The sequence below is a fragment of the Mastigoproctus giganteus genome, chromosome 14 (assembly GCF_048544385.1).
Source record: "Mastigoproctus giganteus isolate SK-2022 chromosome 14, ASM4854438v1, whole genome shotgun sequence".
Lineage (NCBI taxonomy): Eukaryota > Metazoa > Arthropoda > Arachnida > Uropygi > Thelyphonidae > Mastigoproctus > Mastigoproctus giganteus.
In genome coordinates this window covers 95,822,924-95,839,138 of record NC_143588.1, presented here as the reverse complement: position 1 = coordinate 95,839,138, position 16,215 = coordinate 95,822,924, and the positions used below count along the sequence as shown (strand labels likewise).

General features: G+C 35.6%; 1 protein-coding gene across 2 annotated transcripts in view; it reads right to left on the bottom strand.

The window, feature by feature from the left end:
* Positions 1–8,218: 8,218 nt before the first annotated feature.
* Positions 8,219–16,215, bottom strand: part of LOC150075403 (EARP-interacting protein homolog) — a 95,453-nt gene continuing 87,456 nt past the window's right edge. For both annotated transcript variants that reach the window (XM_090389264.1, XM_090389263.1), the window contains exon 10: positions 8,219–8,445. In XM_090389264.1, the coding sequence (XP_090245390.1) occupies positions 8,277–8,445 (169 nt within the window). In that variant the 3' untranslated portion in view covers positions 8,219–8,276. The remainder of the gene's footprint in view (positions 8,446–16,215) is intronic.

Genomic DNA, 16,215 nt, shown 5'->3' with positions numbered 1-16,215 from the left:
CTAGACATCCGAGAGAGAGAGAGAGAGAGAGAGTCCTAAAAGTTTCGAATTTTTGCATGTTAAATCCAGATAGATTTGGTGTTATTAACCTTTCAAATTATTTAATTTGCATAGTTCAATTAGAAAATATATCTTCCAGATAACCAAAAAATATAATTTTTTGATTATCTGGAAAATTTAAAAGGGCTACAGCTCCCAATTATAAAAATAATGTGGATTTTTTTACAGTTACATAATGGTCAAAGCTTGTGATCTCTCAGAATTAACACCCTGAGGAAATCCCAGTACCACCACTGTACGTACAGGTAATCCTTGTATTTAGGCAGGTTATATTAGTATCCAAATAGCTAAATGATGCAAAGAAGCAGATGTTTTGGATTTTACAAAAAAGAAAGGGGGGAGAGGAATTCCACTCATTCATACTTTCCCCATTGTCAAAAAATGGCTATCTGATTGTGCTTTCAGCTTTACCAAACTCTCTGCTTAGTCACCTTACAAAATTTATAATTTATTCTAATAACCTACATATCTTGTTATTCACTAAAATTTCATACTTTTGTTCTCTACTTGTTATCTCTCTTACCATTGAGAATATACCTCCTTCATTAATTTTAGAATAGAATAGAATCTTTAATTGCAGCAATGATAGACATACAATTAGTCCCGTCACGGCATGGTGGTGCCAGGGGTTTACAAAACATATTTACAAAAGATACATGAGAAAAACATAAATTACATCAGATTATTAACAAAGCACAGTTTTACATTTTCAGTTCAACGAGGATTCTCTTCCTGTATTTTTTATTATTGACCACTTCTTGGAGGTCCCCGTCGATGGCTTGCAGTGAGGGCAACATTTGCTTTGGCAGGAATCTGTCGGTTAGTACTAGCTGGTTACGGTTTGCTAGCAGCTGTGCTGAAGACCGGAGATAAGGGGGGGGGGAATGCGCCAAGAGCAGTGATCCCAGAAGTTCGGCTCTGTAATTTTACCGGTGGCCATCTTGATGGTGAACAGCAGCCTTCTTTCTCCGATGTAGGACTGGAGCCTGCGTAGTTGAAGAGCTTCTGCTAACTGCGTTGATCTGAGAGCTGGGGGAAGGTGGAGTTTGCTGTTGGCCCATTTTAGAAGCCAGAATTCGGCAGAGAATATTCTTTTAATGTTGGATTCGGCGGCCGAGGCCCATATCTCTGAAGCATACAGTATTGTCGGGTAAAGGATTGATACGATGTATCTTTTTACCAGTTGTGGGTCGGTGGTGTGGAGCAGCTGTTGTTTGGCGACCCAGCGTAGTGAATTCAGCCTCGACTGTATGAGGTTTATGTGATCGTTGAAAGATAGTTTGGAGTCGAAAACGACCCCCAGATCTTTGGGTGTTGGAATACTTGGAACTGAGGAGCCGTTAAGCACAGGCTCCAATGTTGTTGGGCTGCCCTTTAGAGAGTAAGTTATTTGTGCTGATTTTAGGGGGTTGATTTGGAGGTTGAAGGTATTGAGGTAGTCAGCCATGTCCTGCAGTTTGCTAGTGATTTCGGCTGCCGAGTTGGATGGCGATATTCTAGTAAGGAGCTTGACATCGTCAGCATATGTGATCCAATTGCACTTATTGGTCACAAATGGCACCATGATTGCTGAGAAGAGAATGCCAGACAGGACCCCCCCCCCCTTGAGGTACACTGGCAGTTATGTGACGCGTGAAGGTCTTTGTTCCGATCTTCAGAACAAGGGTCCTCTTCGATAGGAGAGATTCTAGGAACCAGAGAACATCGCCGCGAAAATTGAAGTAGTTTTCTAAGAGACGTAGGAGATTAGGTATATAGATGGCATCAAATGCGGAATGGATGTCAAGATATATAACTGACAATTCCTGTCTTTGTTCGAAGGCATCTAAGATGTGCAGAGTGGTTGTTACAAGGTTAGTTATAGTTGACCTTCCTGATATCCCATAGTGTATTTGCTGAGGACTGTCACAGAGAATTTAATGGGTGACAGACGATAGCAATGCTTTCTCTAGAATTTTTAGCAATACAGAGGCGCAAGCGATGGACCTATGTTGGCTTGGGAGCGTCGATTGTTGGTGCTTAGGAAGGGGCCACACAGAGTACCTGTTCCACTGGGGTGGAAAGAAATGAACTTCAAGGCATCTGTTGTATCGGTTGAGGAGTGAGTCGATGATGAAGACACTTAAACATTTGATTATGAACTGGGGGATGCCATCGTCACCGGTGGTTGTTGTGAGAGGGAGAGTATTAATGGCCTGCATCAGTTGTTGCTTGGAAATTCGGATCGTAGCGAGACTATCAGTGAGATGAGAGCGGTTGAGGAGTGGCCAATTAGGTAGAGCTGGAGGTTGATTAGAAAATCTGGCAACGTAGTTGAGCCAGTCAATTGGATCGATGTTGCTGGAAGAACCGATCCTTTAGGGCTTTATACACCTAAATTAGGTCCATCCCCTTAAGACGTTTATTTACCAAGTTTTGCAGTCCACACCCTCTAAGCTGCTCTTTATAGACCCCTCGCCAATCTGATTGCCCTTATTTGAACCCTCCCTAGAAGCTTTCTTCAGGTGCAGCCTCCAGACCCTGAATATAATATTTCAAATAGTCTTACAATCATGAGACATGTTTAGAATTGGCCCCAAATCACTTTTAATTCTCCTGGATTTCTCTTGCAGATATGGTCTGAAATGCCTGAATCAGTTGAAGATATGATCTGAAAAATGGCAATTAAAGCTTAAAACTTCTAAATGAAAAGTACCATTATTATAGTAATGGTACTTTGCATTTAGAAGGTTTAAACAATTTAGAAGTTGTAAGGTTTAAAACTTCTAAATGCAAAGTACTAATTATAGTTGTAATGGTACTATTACAAAAATATGTATACAGGTAATTCCCAACTTTACAAATTAATTCGTTCCTATCGTGTGCTTGTAAAGCGAAAATTTATTTCCTACAGACAATGTTAAAAATAGGGGTTATGTTCTCAACAATGAAATTAGTTAGCTAATTAGTTTGTTTAAACAATGATTGATTTATCTAAAGAAATGAAAACAGCCTGTAAAATCAAGCAAATTATAATAAAAAAATTATTTATTACTTACAAATGTTAAAGAATGTTTATTCTTCATCATCATCGACTAAGTGCACACTCGTTGATCACTCATTATTGGCTTGGCATGGATTGGTTTGTTGCACAGGGAGTCGTCTTCTTCAGAAATGCTTAAAAGAGGCATTTGTTTCCAAGATAATCTCTTTTCTTTATAAATTTCAATAGCATGCATAAGCATTTTTTAACAGAATGCACAAATTGCAACTAACATGATTTGTGCGGAGTAACAAGTTTACGAAGCTTAAAAAAAAAAAAGGAACGAAGAGAAGAGAAGATTCTGAAAATTTATTTATTTTATGTTTTTTATACGATTGAAGATTTCAGTAAAGGGGAAACACATACACCATAACAACATAAAAAACCACACAATTCCATCTATCAGTATTTTCACAAATGCCGTAACATGGAGTTTACTACCTGTTTATAATTGCTTACAGAAAAGCTCAATAAACCGGAAAGTGCAAATTGTTTTTAACTGTTTTATGGTTGTGACCTCCAGAAATCCACTTTAGAAAAATATCACAAAGCCATTCAAAATTGGTTCTAATAATAGAACATGATAATGATGAAAGTGCAGTGCATTTTAATGAATTGGTAACTAATACAATTTATACTATAAAAATGACCTTTTAAAGAGTTATATAGCGAAAATTTCAACTTCCGAGGTCGTGGAATGAATTACCAAAAAACAGTGTGTTATTGGGTTCTCATTATGATATTTTTATGATACAATGGTGTCTCTGGAATGGATTAATATCTGAAGCGGGGTACACTATTGTATAGCTAAGCACGTGGCTTGAAATGCGGTATTTGTGAATGTTTAACATTCATTTTTTGCAATTAATGTTTATATTTTCGATTTTGTTGATACTTGAAAAAAAACTTGTAAACTTGTAAAGTGGGAACTGCCTGTAGTGCCTTTACAACTATTATAATTACAAACCACTCTCTACTTTTAATGTTTCTTTCTTTTATGTTTCATTACACCACTGTTGCCTGGACACTGTTTTCCTTTTATTAGCCATTTCTAAGGATAAAATCAACAATGCTTAAAAATCACCAAAACAACATTGTACATAGACATTTAGCACTTGAGGAAGCAGACTGATTGTGGCATATGTTACTTCATATGCAGATCTGGAATTGAAATGGCAATGTGCTGTATATGTAGTTTTTAAAACATCAAAAAATTCTCTGTATTAATGACACTGGCTTGATTTTTTAAAAAATGTTTTTCCTCTCATTCCTTCCTTCCAGGGAGTTTGGCCAAGATGCCTGTTCCAGTCTTGTGGAATCTATTTTTTTATCTGCCAGCTCTTTGTATATTAACTTTGATAATCTATTATTCTATCTATGTGTTTAATCCATATTTGTCTATATTCATAAACTTATTTAATTGTCCATCTGCATGTTGGTGTTTTTGATGCTCCAAAACAGTAAAACTTAAGAATTTAAATATCTATTAGTATCATGTAACTGTTTTTGCCTCCAGTTCATATTTGTTTTCCTTTGAACTTTTTTAATTGGAAAAGTTTTACTGTAAAAAATTCTTTACTGCACCATGTATATGTCAGAAAACACCTGTTGCTTGCTAATTCTGCTTAGAGTCTTAGTTTCCTTTATTTTTTGCCTGATTCATTGCCTAATTTTTGGCTTATAGAAGTTGAAAGATATATATTTTTTGATAATGTGAATATTGTTTTCCAGTAATGGCAGAATTAAGAATAAAATTTTAAACTTTTTATTTTAAATTATTTTTTGCCCTTTTTCCCAAAAAACTGATTGAGGAAGTAAAGACAACTATTGTGGTAGCTGCTGTTATCTTTTTCTGCACATCTGCTAGATGGTTAACTTGGAAAGAGCCAAGTGGGATCGATTTGACTCCACACAACAAACATCATTGTGTTTATCTACTCCATCCGCACAGCTAAAACTCCTAATACCTGTTGTTGAAAGTGATTTCTTTGAATTGTTTGCAGAAAATTCCAGAGATGCCTGTTAATTATTTCACAATTAGTAAACTTAATCATGAAAAATTCATGAATAAGTTAAACCTAATTTAAAAGATATTGTTAGTAATTTTGTTTTACTGCTGTGCACTTTCCTCCAGTCAATACTGCTCTCTGGCGTCATGACATTGATGTATCATCTGGACTCACTGTTTATGAGCACACTTCACATGCAATAAACATTGCTGTTAGTGATGTGCTCTCCTCAAGTCAAAACATAGGTTGAAGGGCAGGGTTTTTAAATTGCATACACTCTCTGACAAGTCTAAAGTGAGTTTTAATTTTCAAAAATTAATTTAAAATTTATGCTTCTAATATAGAACATGAATTTTTTACAGTTGTATTCAAGTGTTTCATTGGACCAGACGACTTTCTTCCAATCACTCAAGGTCCAGTTTTGATGCTCGCATGCCCATTGTGTAGGCGCTGTTGCCAGTGAACCGTGATTAGCATGGGCATTTGGAGCGGCCTGTGGCTATGCAGCCTCATTTTCAGCAGGGTTCGATGTACTGTATGTTGTGACAAATTCTCCCATCACTAGCGAGTTGCGCCACAGTTGCAAACTCTTCTGTTGCAAACCATCCGGGAGAGCCTTTGCTCACCTCGAGCATCAATGAGCTGTGGTCGTCCAACACCTCGCCCGCCGGCGATTCTTGGGTTCCCCCCCTCCTCGGACCACTTTCGGTAGGTACTAACCACAACTGACCATGAGCACCCCACCAGCCGTGCCATTTTGGATATGCTCTGACCCAGTAGTCTGGCCATCACAATTTGGCCTTTGTCAAACTCGCTTAAGTCTACTGCCTTTCCCAACTGAAGAACAAGAGTAACACTGACTAACAGAGCCCAATATCAGGTGTTTTTTATATACAGTGTCCTGACCCGCGCATGCACCGTAGTTCACCTGCAGTTGCTTCGATTTGCTTTTTTTTGTTAGTTGTTGGCTCATCGGCTTCTGTGGCCTCCCAAAGTTTTTGCATTTTACTCTGATCCAAGCCCAAGGCGGGATTCGAATCCGTAACCTTTGGGTTGCCAGACAGGCACTTTACCCACCTGGCTAGCTTGGTCAGTGCTTCGATTTGCATAATGACTCATTGGTCATAATGTTTTGGCTCATCAGTGTAGATCATTTGTATTATGAATTATAATTTTGTTTATAGTTATATTATTATAATAACTATCGTAGGTTAACATATTTTTTTAATTTTAACACACACACGCACACACACATATGTATACAGAGAGAGAGAATCGGATCTAACAGGCAGAAAACTGATATGGGGCGCCACAAAATAAAATAAATTAGGGGGTGCCGTTATATAAAGGTTGAAAACCACTGTCATAACTCAACATTACACTACATGACACATTTGCATCACTACCCTGATTAGCCTCTATCAGTATGGTATCAACATACAGTAGATGGTGGAGTTGCCATAGTTTGGTTGGGGGACATAAATTTATTCCTACTGGACATATATTTATTTATTTACAAATGTCCAGTAGGTTACAGGTACCTCTGGATTATTCAGCAACAGACTAGTAACCTGTCTTTGGGAATTAAATTACAGTCGGTCCTCGTATCGCACGATAGTTGTGTTCTTGGAAATCCTCGTGCAATATAAATAACAGGCCCTATGGGAAAAACAGGATTAAGTGCCGAACACACATTTGTAACCAAAACATTACCAAATTTCCCAAACATTACCATTACAATAAATAATCGTAATAAAATACTTATGTATTTTATTACGACTATTACGTAATAAAATATTGCTAATGCTTTTGCTTCTATCGTAAGCAAACTTGTTTTTTTGTTTGACTTTCTATCCAAAAAGATGACAATCATTCCATCTCTTCCAATTCTTTGTATCTTGATTTAATGGATTTTAATTACACTTTGAGTTGTTCCTGCAATGAAAGTTTTTATTTTCTCTGCATTCTTTCTAATTCTCGGGGTTGCCTCATTTAGGCCAGTAGCACGTGCAATATCACATGGTCTTAATTTTGCTCAAAGTGTTTCAAATTTCATATTTTTTCTCTATCAACAAAGGCAGACTGGCCATGAGCCTTACTGGGGAAACGCCGGTGGGTCGGTGTGAGTTTGGCCATAAATGCTAGTATGAGGCCACTACAAATTTTCCCGGGTAAGAATTTTTCACCCAGTCTGCCTCTGTTTATCGATATTGCTTTTCTTTTTCTCTCTGAATCTGTAGTGTCTTCACCAGGACGCTTCCTTTTCACACCTTTTAAGTATTTTACTCATTTTTAGGGAATAAAGCACAATTACAAAATGAGGAGGCACGCTTGATACACATAAACAAAGCTGCGCGTGTGTAGCAACTGAATAAACAACACCGTAAAGGGAGAGACACACTAACACCTCACTAGCTCACATTTTACTAAAACACATTTCTGGGGGTTACTACCATAAAACAATAAAAACAATTTCCAGTTGCGTTTCTGCTAGTGGAATCTGTTATAAACTGGTAGTAAACTTGATCTAATTGCATTTGCAATAATACCGATAGTTGGAATTGTGTGGGTTTTTATGTTATTATGGCGAAAAGTGTTTCCCCTTCACCGATATAAAAAACATAAATACATTTTCAGAATCTTTTCTTCATTGCTATCGTGTTGCGTTCGGTTGGGGTGATTCCACATTCGACTGCCATTTCTTGTAAACACAAAGGCAAATCGTGCAAAAGCGAATTCGGTTTGTGTTATATACAATATCATTCCCCTACTTATAAATCATGTATGATCGAAATTGTGTAGTGTAAACACGTGTTATACGAGGACTGACTGTAGTTTCATGGGTCATGTAGAGAATGACTGACTGAATGGAAATACATGAAATGGCTGAAGGAAAAATTTTTTCACATATAAAAATTCTATTGTTATTTTCCTGTACTGTTTGGTGAAATATAATAAAAAAAAATCTCAAAAATGACTATAACAGGAATTTAAAATACTGCAGTACTTACATAAAAGACAGAACTGCTACAGTTGAAACTACAGCTGTATAGAGTACAGACAAAGAATTTCCTGGGAACATACCTTGGTTGTACTCACAGGTAAAAAAAAAAAAAATGTTTACATATAGAACATCCAAATAAATTTATTTTCATTTATTATTTTTTACAAGAAATATAATGCTCTCAGAGCAATATTCTATATTTTTCTGCTCGAGGTACTTTATTAATAACTAGTCTCCCATCGTAACTAAGAGATGCAAACAACCATGGATCAGCATTTGACCACTCAGCAGCATAAACACTATCTTCGTGCTCTTCATATGTAGCTACCACTCCATCTTGTAGTATCTTTCTAGAAAGAAAAATATATATATTAAAAAAATATGAGAAACAAATTATAATTTCCTTTAATATTAATTATAAATAGAATATACACCTAAAGAAAATCTAATTAATCATAACAAATGCAAATTAATATACTGAATTCTTTTTTCTGACATTTAAAAGCAAATAACCTTGGTTACAAGTGGTATTAAAAAGAAGGGATACTGCTACTACTGGGTAAGTTAAAAGTTGATGCGATCTTTTTTTTTTTTTTTTTATGCGATAGTTGAAAAAGATTTGAATCACGCGTTAAGCTTACCGCAAGTAGTATGGTCAATAAACAAACGTTTGCCTTCTGCCTGCCTTGGTGTGTTCCATCAGAAGAAGACGTGTTACTTGTTTGTCTCCTGCTAATAAAGTCAATGCACACTTACATAAAAATTCAGATTTTTAAATGAGCCAGATGAAAATGTTACTGCGAAGGAGATAACGGTAAAAGAATTAGATGAAATCTTTTGTATCGCATAGAACCTCAAACAAAAGGTTTGAGGTTCTCTGCGATATTTATTTCGCCAGGGCCCAGAGAAGATTGTTGTCGGCTATTGGAAATTGATTGATGAAAAGAGAAAGTCAACACTGTTCAAATATTTCCACAACAGTCATTTCTACATTGTGTATTTTATGTCAGAGGTTCCCAAACTTTCTCGGTTGACGGCGCTCTTAGTGTCTCAGTAATTTTTTCAAGGTGCACTCAGGCCAAAAGAAATACCTAACAGTTCCGTTTAGCTGTTAGGTCCAAACAACTTAATAAGAAATGTTGAAACTGTGAACTACCTCGAGCTAGTAGTTCGCGCGGTGTCCGACAGATGTCGAGTATCACTGTTTCCCTCGAAAATTTTAAATATTCCGCGGCGCGCAGTTTGGGAACCGCTGTTTTATGCAATAAACATTTAATTACATAATTATTTTCATTATCTTTTACATTGTATACAGTTAAAAAGTTATTTAAAAGGTATTTTTAAAATTCTTTATGGACATTCAAGAAGGTCAAGGACCAATTATAAATTTTCCTATTGGTTATTATATTCGATTAACGCGTTTCCGTTTTGGGCAATGCGCTCGTGGGACGAATTAATCGCGTTAATCGAGGCCCTCCTGTATATATATATTTTTTTTTATGAAAACCCCAAACGAGAGGTATTAGAACCTATAGTACTTAGTACTGTGCTTGGGTTGGAGGTTGAGAAGATGAAAGAAGATATTTGTTGAGATTACACTTGAACTTCTGTAGACTGTAATTTTCAGGAAATATGTATAAAGGAAGGTTGTTCCAGAAAACGGCAGTTGAATGAATAAACAAGGATGATGAAAAGTTGGTTCTGTGAGTTTTAGTTAGACAGTAAATGGATGTTGGCGGCACGTGTTCGGACTGTTTTGAAAGAGAGAGTGGGAATTATAGAAGCCAATTCAGAAGAACAGTGTCCATGGAAATATCTGTAGAAAAGGCATGCAGCAGAAACAGTATGTCTATGAGACTGAGTGTAGAGACTCTGTTAGAGATAAGTCATATTGCTTGAATTGCTGCCTAGTCCATACAGAATCAACTGGTGGATGACTACTCAAAAATAACTTCTTCAGCAACATGTACTTTTAATAAGTTGGTGGTTTGGGAATGTTTCTGACACACCAGCTACTTTAGGCATACTGTGCCAGTTCATATGATTTATTACTGTATTATGTCTGTACCAGTGTGGTGTATTCACAGGCCAATATGCAAGATGCGTGGGCTTAAAATCCCAAAATAACTCATGGGGGAACTCCCCCCTCCTGTCTGTAATCTGCTAACTACAGTTTCAACTAATTAAGATTTAAAGAATTATTCAGTCTCAGAGATGAACAAGACCTCTCCACATGAATGGCAACTGGCAAACTTACTATAACTGTCATGTAGAGAGATACTTCTGTCTCCTACTAAAATTATCAGAAAAGACATTGAAAAATTTCCATTTAAAAAATATATATATATATTATAAGAAAAATAGTGCAATAAGTGTGAAAAAGTTCTGAATTATCTTTCTTGAGAGTTAAGGAATACAAAGGCATATCTGCCAACCTTTAGAAATAGGAATCCAATAAACTTTATATGGTCATTCTACACTAGAATGCACTAGAATGGAATTCTGGAATGTTCTTTCAAATTAGTGCAATAAAGGACAAAAAAACATGGCTTACATGTGCATCACTATGAAATGCAATGAATCATATCTTAAAATTAAATTTTTTAAAAGTAATTTTAATTTTTTTTTTTTTTTTGTTATGTTGTTCAACTGCACAGTAAAGGATATTGAAATTTTCTTCAATATCCAATACTTTGTAAAATAATAAGAGGCGTTTACCTCAATATAGTACGTAGAACACTTCCGTATGATACTCTCCAGAAATTAAAACAAAAAAATTGAAAACTTACATTAGAGTAAAAAATAAATAATTAAAAACCAATTTAACACAATTAAAATCAATTTAACAATTAAAAATCAGTTTAACGCAATTAAAAATTAAAAAGAATCTAACAAAAATATTCAAAACGATTATCCTTCCTGAAGCGGACAATGCTTGTCGTGATCACAAGAATGAAAATTAGGAAATTAGGAATGAAAGCGTTGTCAGCTTCACGAAGGAAAATCGTTTTGAATATTTTCGTTAGATTCTTTTTATTTTTTAATTGCATTAAATTGATTTTTAATTGTGTTAAACTGATTTGAATTGTGTTAAATTGGTTTTTAATTTATTTTTTACTCTAATGTAAGTTTTCAATTTTTTCGTTTTAATTTCTGGAGAGTATCATACGGAAGTGTTCTACGTACTATATTGAGGTAAACTCCTATTATTTTACAAATATTAATATCAACGTAGAACGTTGTTGTTGTTGTATTTGGTTTTTAGGAGCATTAGCAACTAAAGTCATATTGCTCCGGGATATGCGGTGGTAATTCCCTGACCTTTCCGCATCCTCTGTATTTGGTGGTGACGAGCTCGAACCCCGGTCTAATCAAGAAGCGTGTGCTACGCACTGCTGCTCCTTCCCACCTGGCTATGGAGGCGCCTACGTAGAATGTATTGAGTATTACAGCTCTGATTCATACTATCTAATACTATAGAAACAAGAAATAAAAAAAAAAAAAAAAAGTCTGTAAATATGTATAGTATGTAAAAAGACCACAACGATTAATTAATACTTAAAAAACAGTAGAGTTGAACATTTAGGTGGTGCTGATCCTAATGGGGATCCTAAGATTTATAGGTCTATATTTGAAAAACTAAATAGGTACACAAGGTTGCAAATAACAGAAAACATGGAAATGTTTTGTTGCTGTTGCCTAATAAACAAAATGCTACTTAGAAAAACAAAATAACATTAAAAGAAATCAACAAATGTAATTTACCTGCAAAAACATGTTAAGCAAAATATGAGATGTATTTCTAAATCTAGTGCAACGAAATGGAACACTTTAAGGTAAGAGTAGTCATCCTCCCCTTTTCAGGAAGTTTACACTAAAAGTCTTTTGATAACAAAGCCTAACTTTTCTGCATTTTAAAACTGAACCTCTAATATTTTATATGAAGATGATCTCAATTCCATTCTTGAAAATAATACTACTTGCTCTTGTCACCTAGCATTGTCTGTATTTGAAGAAATGGCATGGTAATCTCTTTCTCACTACCACACACAAATAAACAATGATGTGTAAGTTAGTGCAAGTGAATAATTTCTATATGCAGCCAGCTATTAAGTAAGTAAGTAGGAATTGGCATCATTAAGCACATCTCATATTGTGAATACTTTCATGAGTTACCACGATATTGCACTACCTCGAATAAATAACGCTTCACCAATGGAGAAGACTACTGTTACTTATTCTCAGCAGATACTACCACCCAGATGCCAGGCACCGTTCCGGAGCTTGTTAGTTCCTCATCAGTGGGTGAGCAGGTACCATGATGATGCAATGATGGCAACCCAGTTGTGAAGTATAACTCCCCAACATGAGAGATGCCTAGTGTGCAAATAATTAAGATCATACAGCATAGGGCTATAAGACTCAGGTTGCAAAACCTGAAACGAAAAAACAATGAAAAATTTATAGGGTATCCCATGGCAAAGAACACTTTGAATAAAAAATAAGTAACACTTCCTTAGCATATGAAATAGAAGAATTTTTATTCTGGAATGGATGCCCAACTAACAACGTTTGGAGAAAAAAATAAATCAAGAGCAAGTAACGGGAAAATTAAAGTAGTTTAGAAAAACTAAACAGGTATACAAGGTTGCAAATAACAAAACATGGAAATGTTTGTTGCTGTTGCCCTAATAAACAAAATGTCCAAAACTACATACATTGTAGTTACTTACTGAATTTGTGATGTTGCTTTTAATATGAACAGAGCTATTGCCACATAACAACAGTGGCTTTTAGCCATATATCAAATAAATTTGTAGGTCTATATTTGAAAAACAATATGAACTTGAATAAAATTTAAAAAAAAAAAAAAAAAGGAAAGGAAACTTTTTGTAAAACTCAAAAAAAAAAAAAAAAGATATGTTTTCTGGAAAAGTTGGAAGGGATAGATGTTGAGACAGGACTCACTAGTTTTAAGGATGCCTTTAATGCAGTCTTTTATATTTAACTGAAAAATACATATATTTTCAAAAATACTAGAAATAAATGACTAACTACAATTTCCATTTTTAGCCCTCAAAAGTAATTTTGAAGTCATACAAAAGGTCAAAAATCTAGGAGATCTGGCATCTATGCAGATAAATGAAAATATCTGAGATTAGAGGATTGGATGTCCGGATTCAGCTAAAATAGTATAAGTACTAGAACAGGATGCTCTGTCCTATCCAACTGACAGAGTTGGTGGTAAAAAGAGACAAGCATTTTCACAACATACTAATATGACTGTTTAAATAGCCCAAAGTAAACAGTACTGAAATTCTCAAGTCAAATTCTGTCTCACAAAAACAAAAGGGTTAATTTCACAAAACCCTTGTTAATTTGATATTTAACAGTGTGATCATTGTAGGATAATCCAAAATTATTAACATCCTGCAGCTAACAGAATAAGACTGTATAATGTTTAGGATATGTGCAATACACTGTTTGCATACATGCTTTCTCCTTTTAAGCTTTCCTGCTCTACTTTATTATATGTACGGCAGATACTTAATAATCCTTAGGTTGAATGCTTTGTTTGTTATTTGTGTTTAGCACCATACAATATAATGTAATTTTTTTTCATAAATTTTTTATGCTCTGCTCCACCCAATTATCAATTCTTATGCTTATGTTGTTGTTAATTTTAACTACTTATGAGGTGTAGCTGCAGATATTCAGAAGTAAAAGGCAAAGGAATGGGTTTTAATTTCAGAAAAGGAAATTACGATGCCTTAAGGTACTACATGGCCTCTATTAACTGGGTAGATATCGCGCAGAGAATGAATACAATTGAACTGTGGTACGCTTTTAAAACATTAATCACAGATGCCTTGAATGCGTATATACCATTAAAAAAATACTCCACGAGAAGGGTTCCAAGTTGGATGAATAGTGAAGTTGCCACATTACTTGAGCAGAAAAAGGTGGCATGGAAAAGTTACAGAGCAATAAAAAGTACTGAAGCCTATAACAGCTACAAGGTGATGTGTAATAGAGCCACAGAAAAGGTTCGACAGGCAAAGGCAGTTTATGAGAAATCACTAGCAAACAGAGCAAAGAGGGGGGATAAAGAATTCTTCACATATATAAATGCCAAGAAGAGCAGGACAAACCAGATCGGACCTTTATGTAAGGGAAAGGGGATAGTAATAAATACACCAGCTGCCGTTGCAGATGAACTCAACAGTTATTTTGCATCGATATTTACAAATGAAAAGCCTTTTGTGGCAAAGGGAAATTGTGGGAGCGAAGTTAAAAAATATGTAATTAATGATATTGAAATTTCGCAAGATTATTTAATGAAAAAACTTTCGAGCCGACAGACCAGTAAGGCTCCTGGAGTTGATGGAATATACCCTATAATCTTAAGAGAGGCGGCAAGCGAGTGCATTGAACCATTGAGGCTAATTATGCGAGCATCATTAGACTCTGGGGAGATTCCCTTGGATTGGAAAAGTGCAAATGTATCTCCCATACATAAGGGTGGCTCTAAAAGTGAAGTTGGAAATTATCGACCTGTCAGTCTGACTTCAGTAGTAGGGAAAATCATGGAGGCAATGATCAAGGGTGGAATTCAGGATCATTTGGATCGAATTGAAATTCTCAAGGATACTCAGCATGGTTTCGTAAAGGGAAAATCATGTTTAACAAATCTGGTTCGCTATTTCGAAAGGGTCACTCACGAGCTGGATTTAGGGAATAATTTCGACATTGTTTATTTAGATTTCAGCAAAGCTTTTGACTCAGTCCCACATGAGCGGTTGCTTTATAAGCTGGAACAGGTTGGAATCACTGGGAAAATCCTTAGATGGATAGAAGGATGGCTTCAGGGCAGGAGGCAGAGGGTTGTGATAAATGGCTATTCCTCAGATTGGGTTGATGTAAGAAGTGGGGTTCCCCAAGGATCAGTATTAGGACCACTGTTGTTTTTAATTTTCATAAACGACATTGATGAAGGGATAGAGGGCGTGATGTCTAAATTTGCAGATGATGTTAAAATTGGTAGAGTAGTTAATGATCACTGTCAAGCTGAGCTTCTTCAGAGAGACCTAGATAGACTTCAGGAATGGTCAGAAAAATGGCAGCTGTGCTTTAATCCAACAAAGTGTAAGGTATTACACCTGGGAAACAGTAATCCCAAAATAACTTATTCACTTGGTGGAGTTCAACTAAAGCCAGTACTGGAGGAAAGGGACTTGGGTGTTACGATACGGTCAGACATGAAATTCTCTGAGCATTGTAAACAGGTTGCAAGGAAGGCCCATGGTGTCCTATCAATGATCTATCGAACTTTTGCAAGTAGAGATAGGGACGTGATAATCCCATTATATAAGGCTTATGTTAGACCACACTTGGAATACTGTGTTCAAGTATGGAGACCGCACCTGAAGAAAGACATCGAGCTTCTTGAAAGGGTGCAAAGAAGGGTAACTCGCCTGGTGAGATCGGCAAAAGGGCGTCCTTATGAAGAAAGACTTCGAATATGTGGGTTGCAGAGTTTGGAAACTAGACACCTTAGAGGAGATTTGATTGAGGTGTTTAAGGCTCTGAGAGGCATCAGTAAAATGAATGAGGACAAAATTTTCAAGATTACAAATGATGCTAGAACTAGGGGACATAAATTCAAGTTACGGGGGGAAATGTTTAGATTGGATTGCAGGAAGTTCTATTTTAGCCAGCGAGTTATAAATTACTGGAATAAGTTGCCTTCATGGGTGGTAGAGGCCGACAGTTTGGGGAAATTCAAAGGTCATCTGGATAGTACTTTTGGGTAAGGGAAGCACATAGGATGATAGGTTTAATTTCCTTTTTATTTATTTTTTATTTTATTAATTATTATTATTTAGTTATTTATTTATTTATTTTTTTTTTGTTTTTATCATTGTTTTGTTCGGATCTATATTTTTTTTTATTTTTTATTTTTTTATTTATTTTTTTTTTATTTATTTATTTATTTATTTTTTTTTTTTTTTTGGCTGGTGCAGCATAAGCCATAGGCTTTCTTGCACCATGCGGCCGTTACTAATACTAATATCAGAGAGCTTCTGAGTATTTATATTTAAAATACAAGTTTTTTTTTA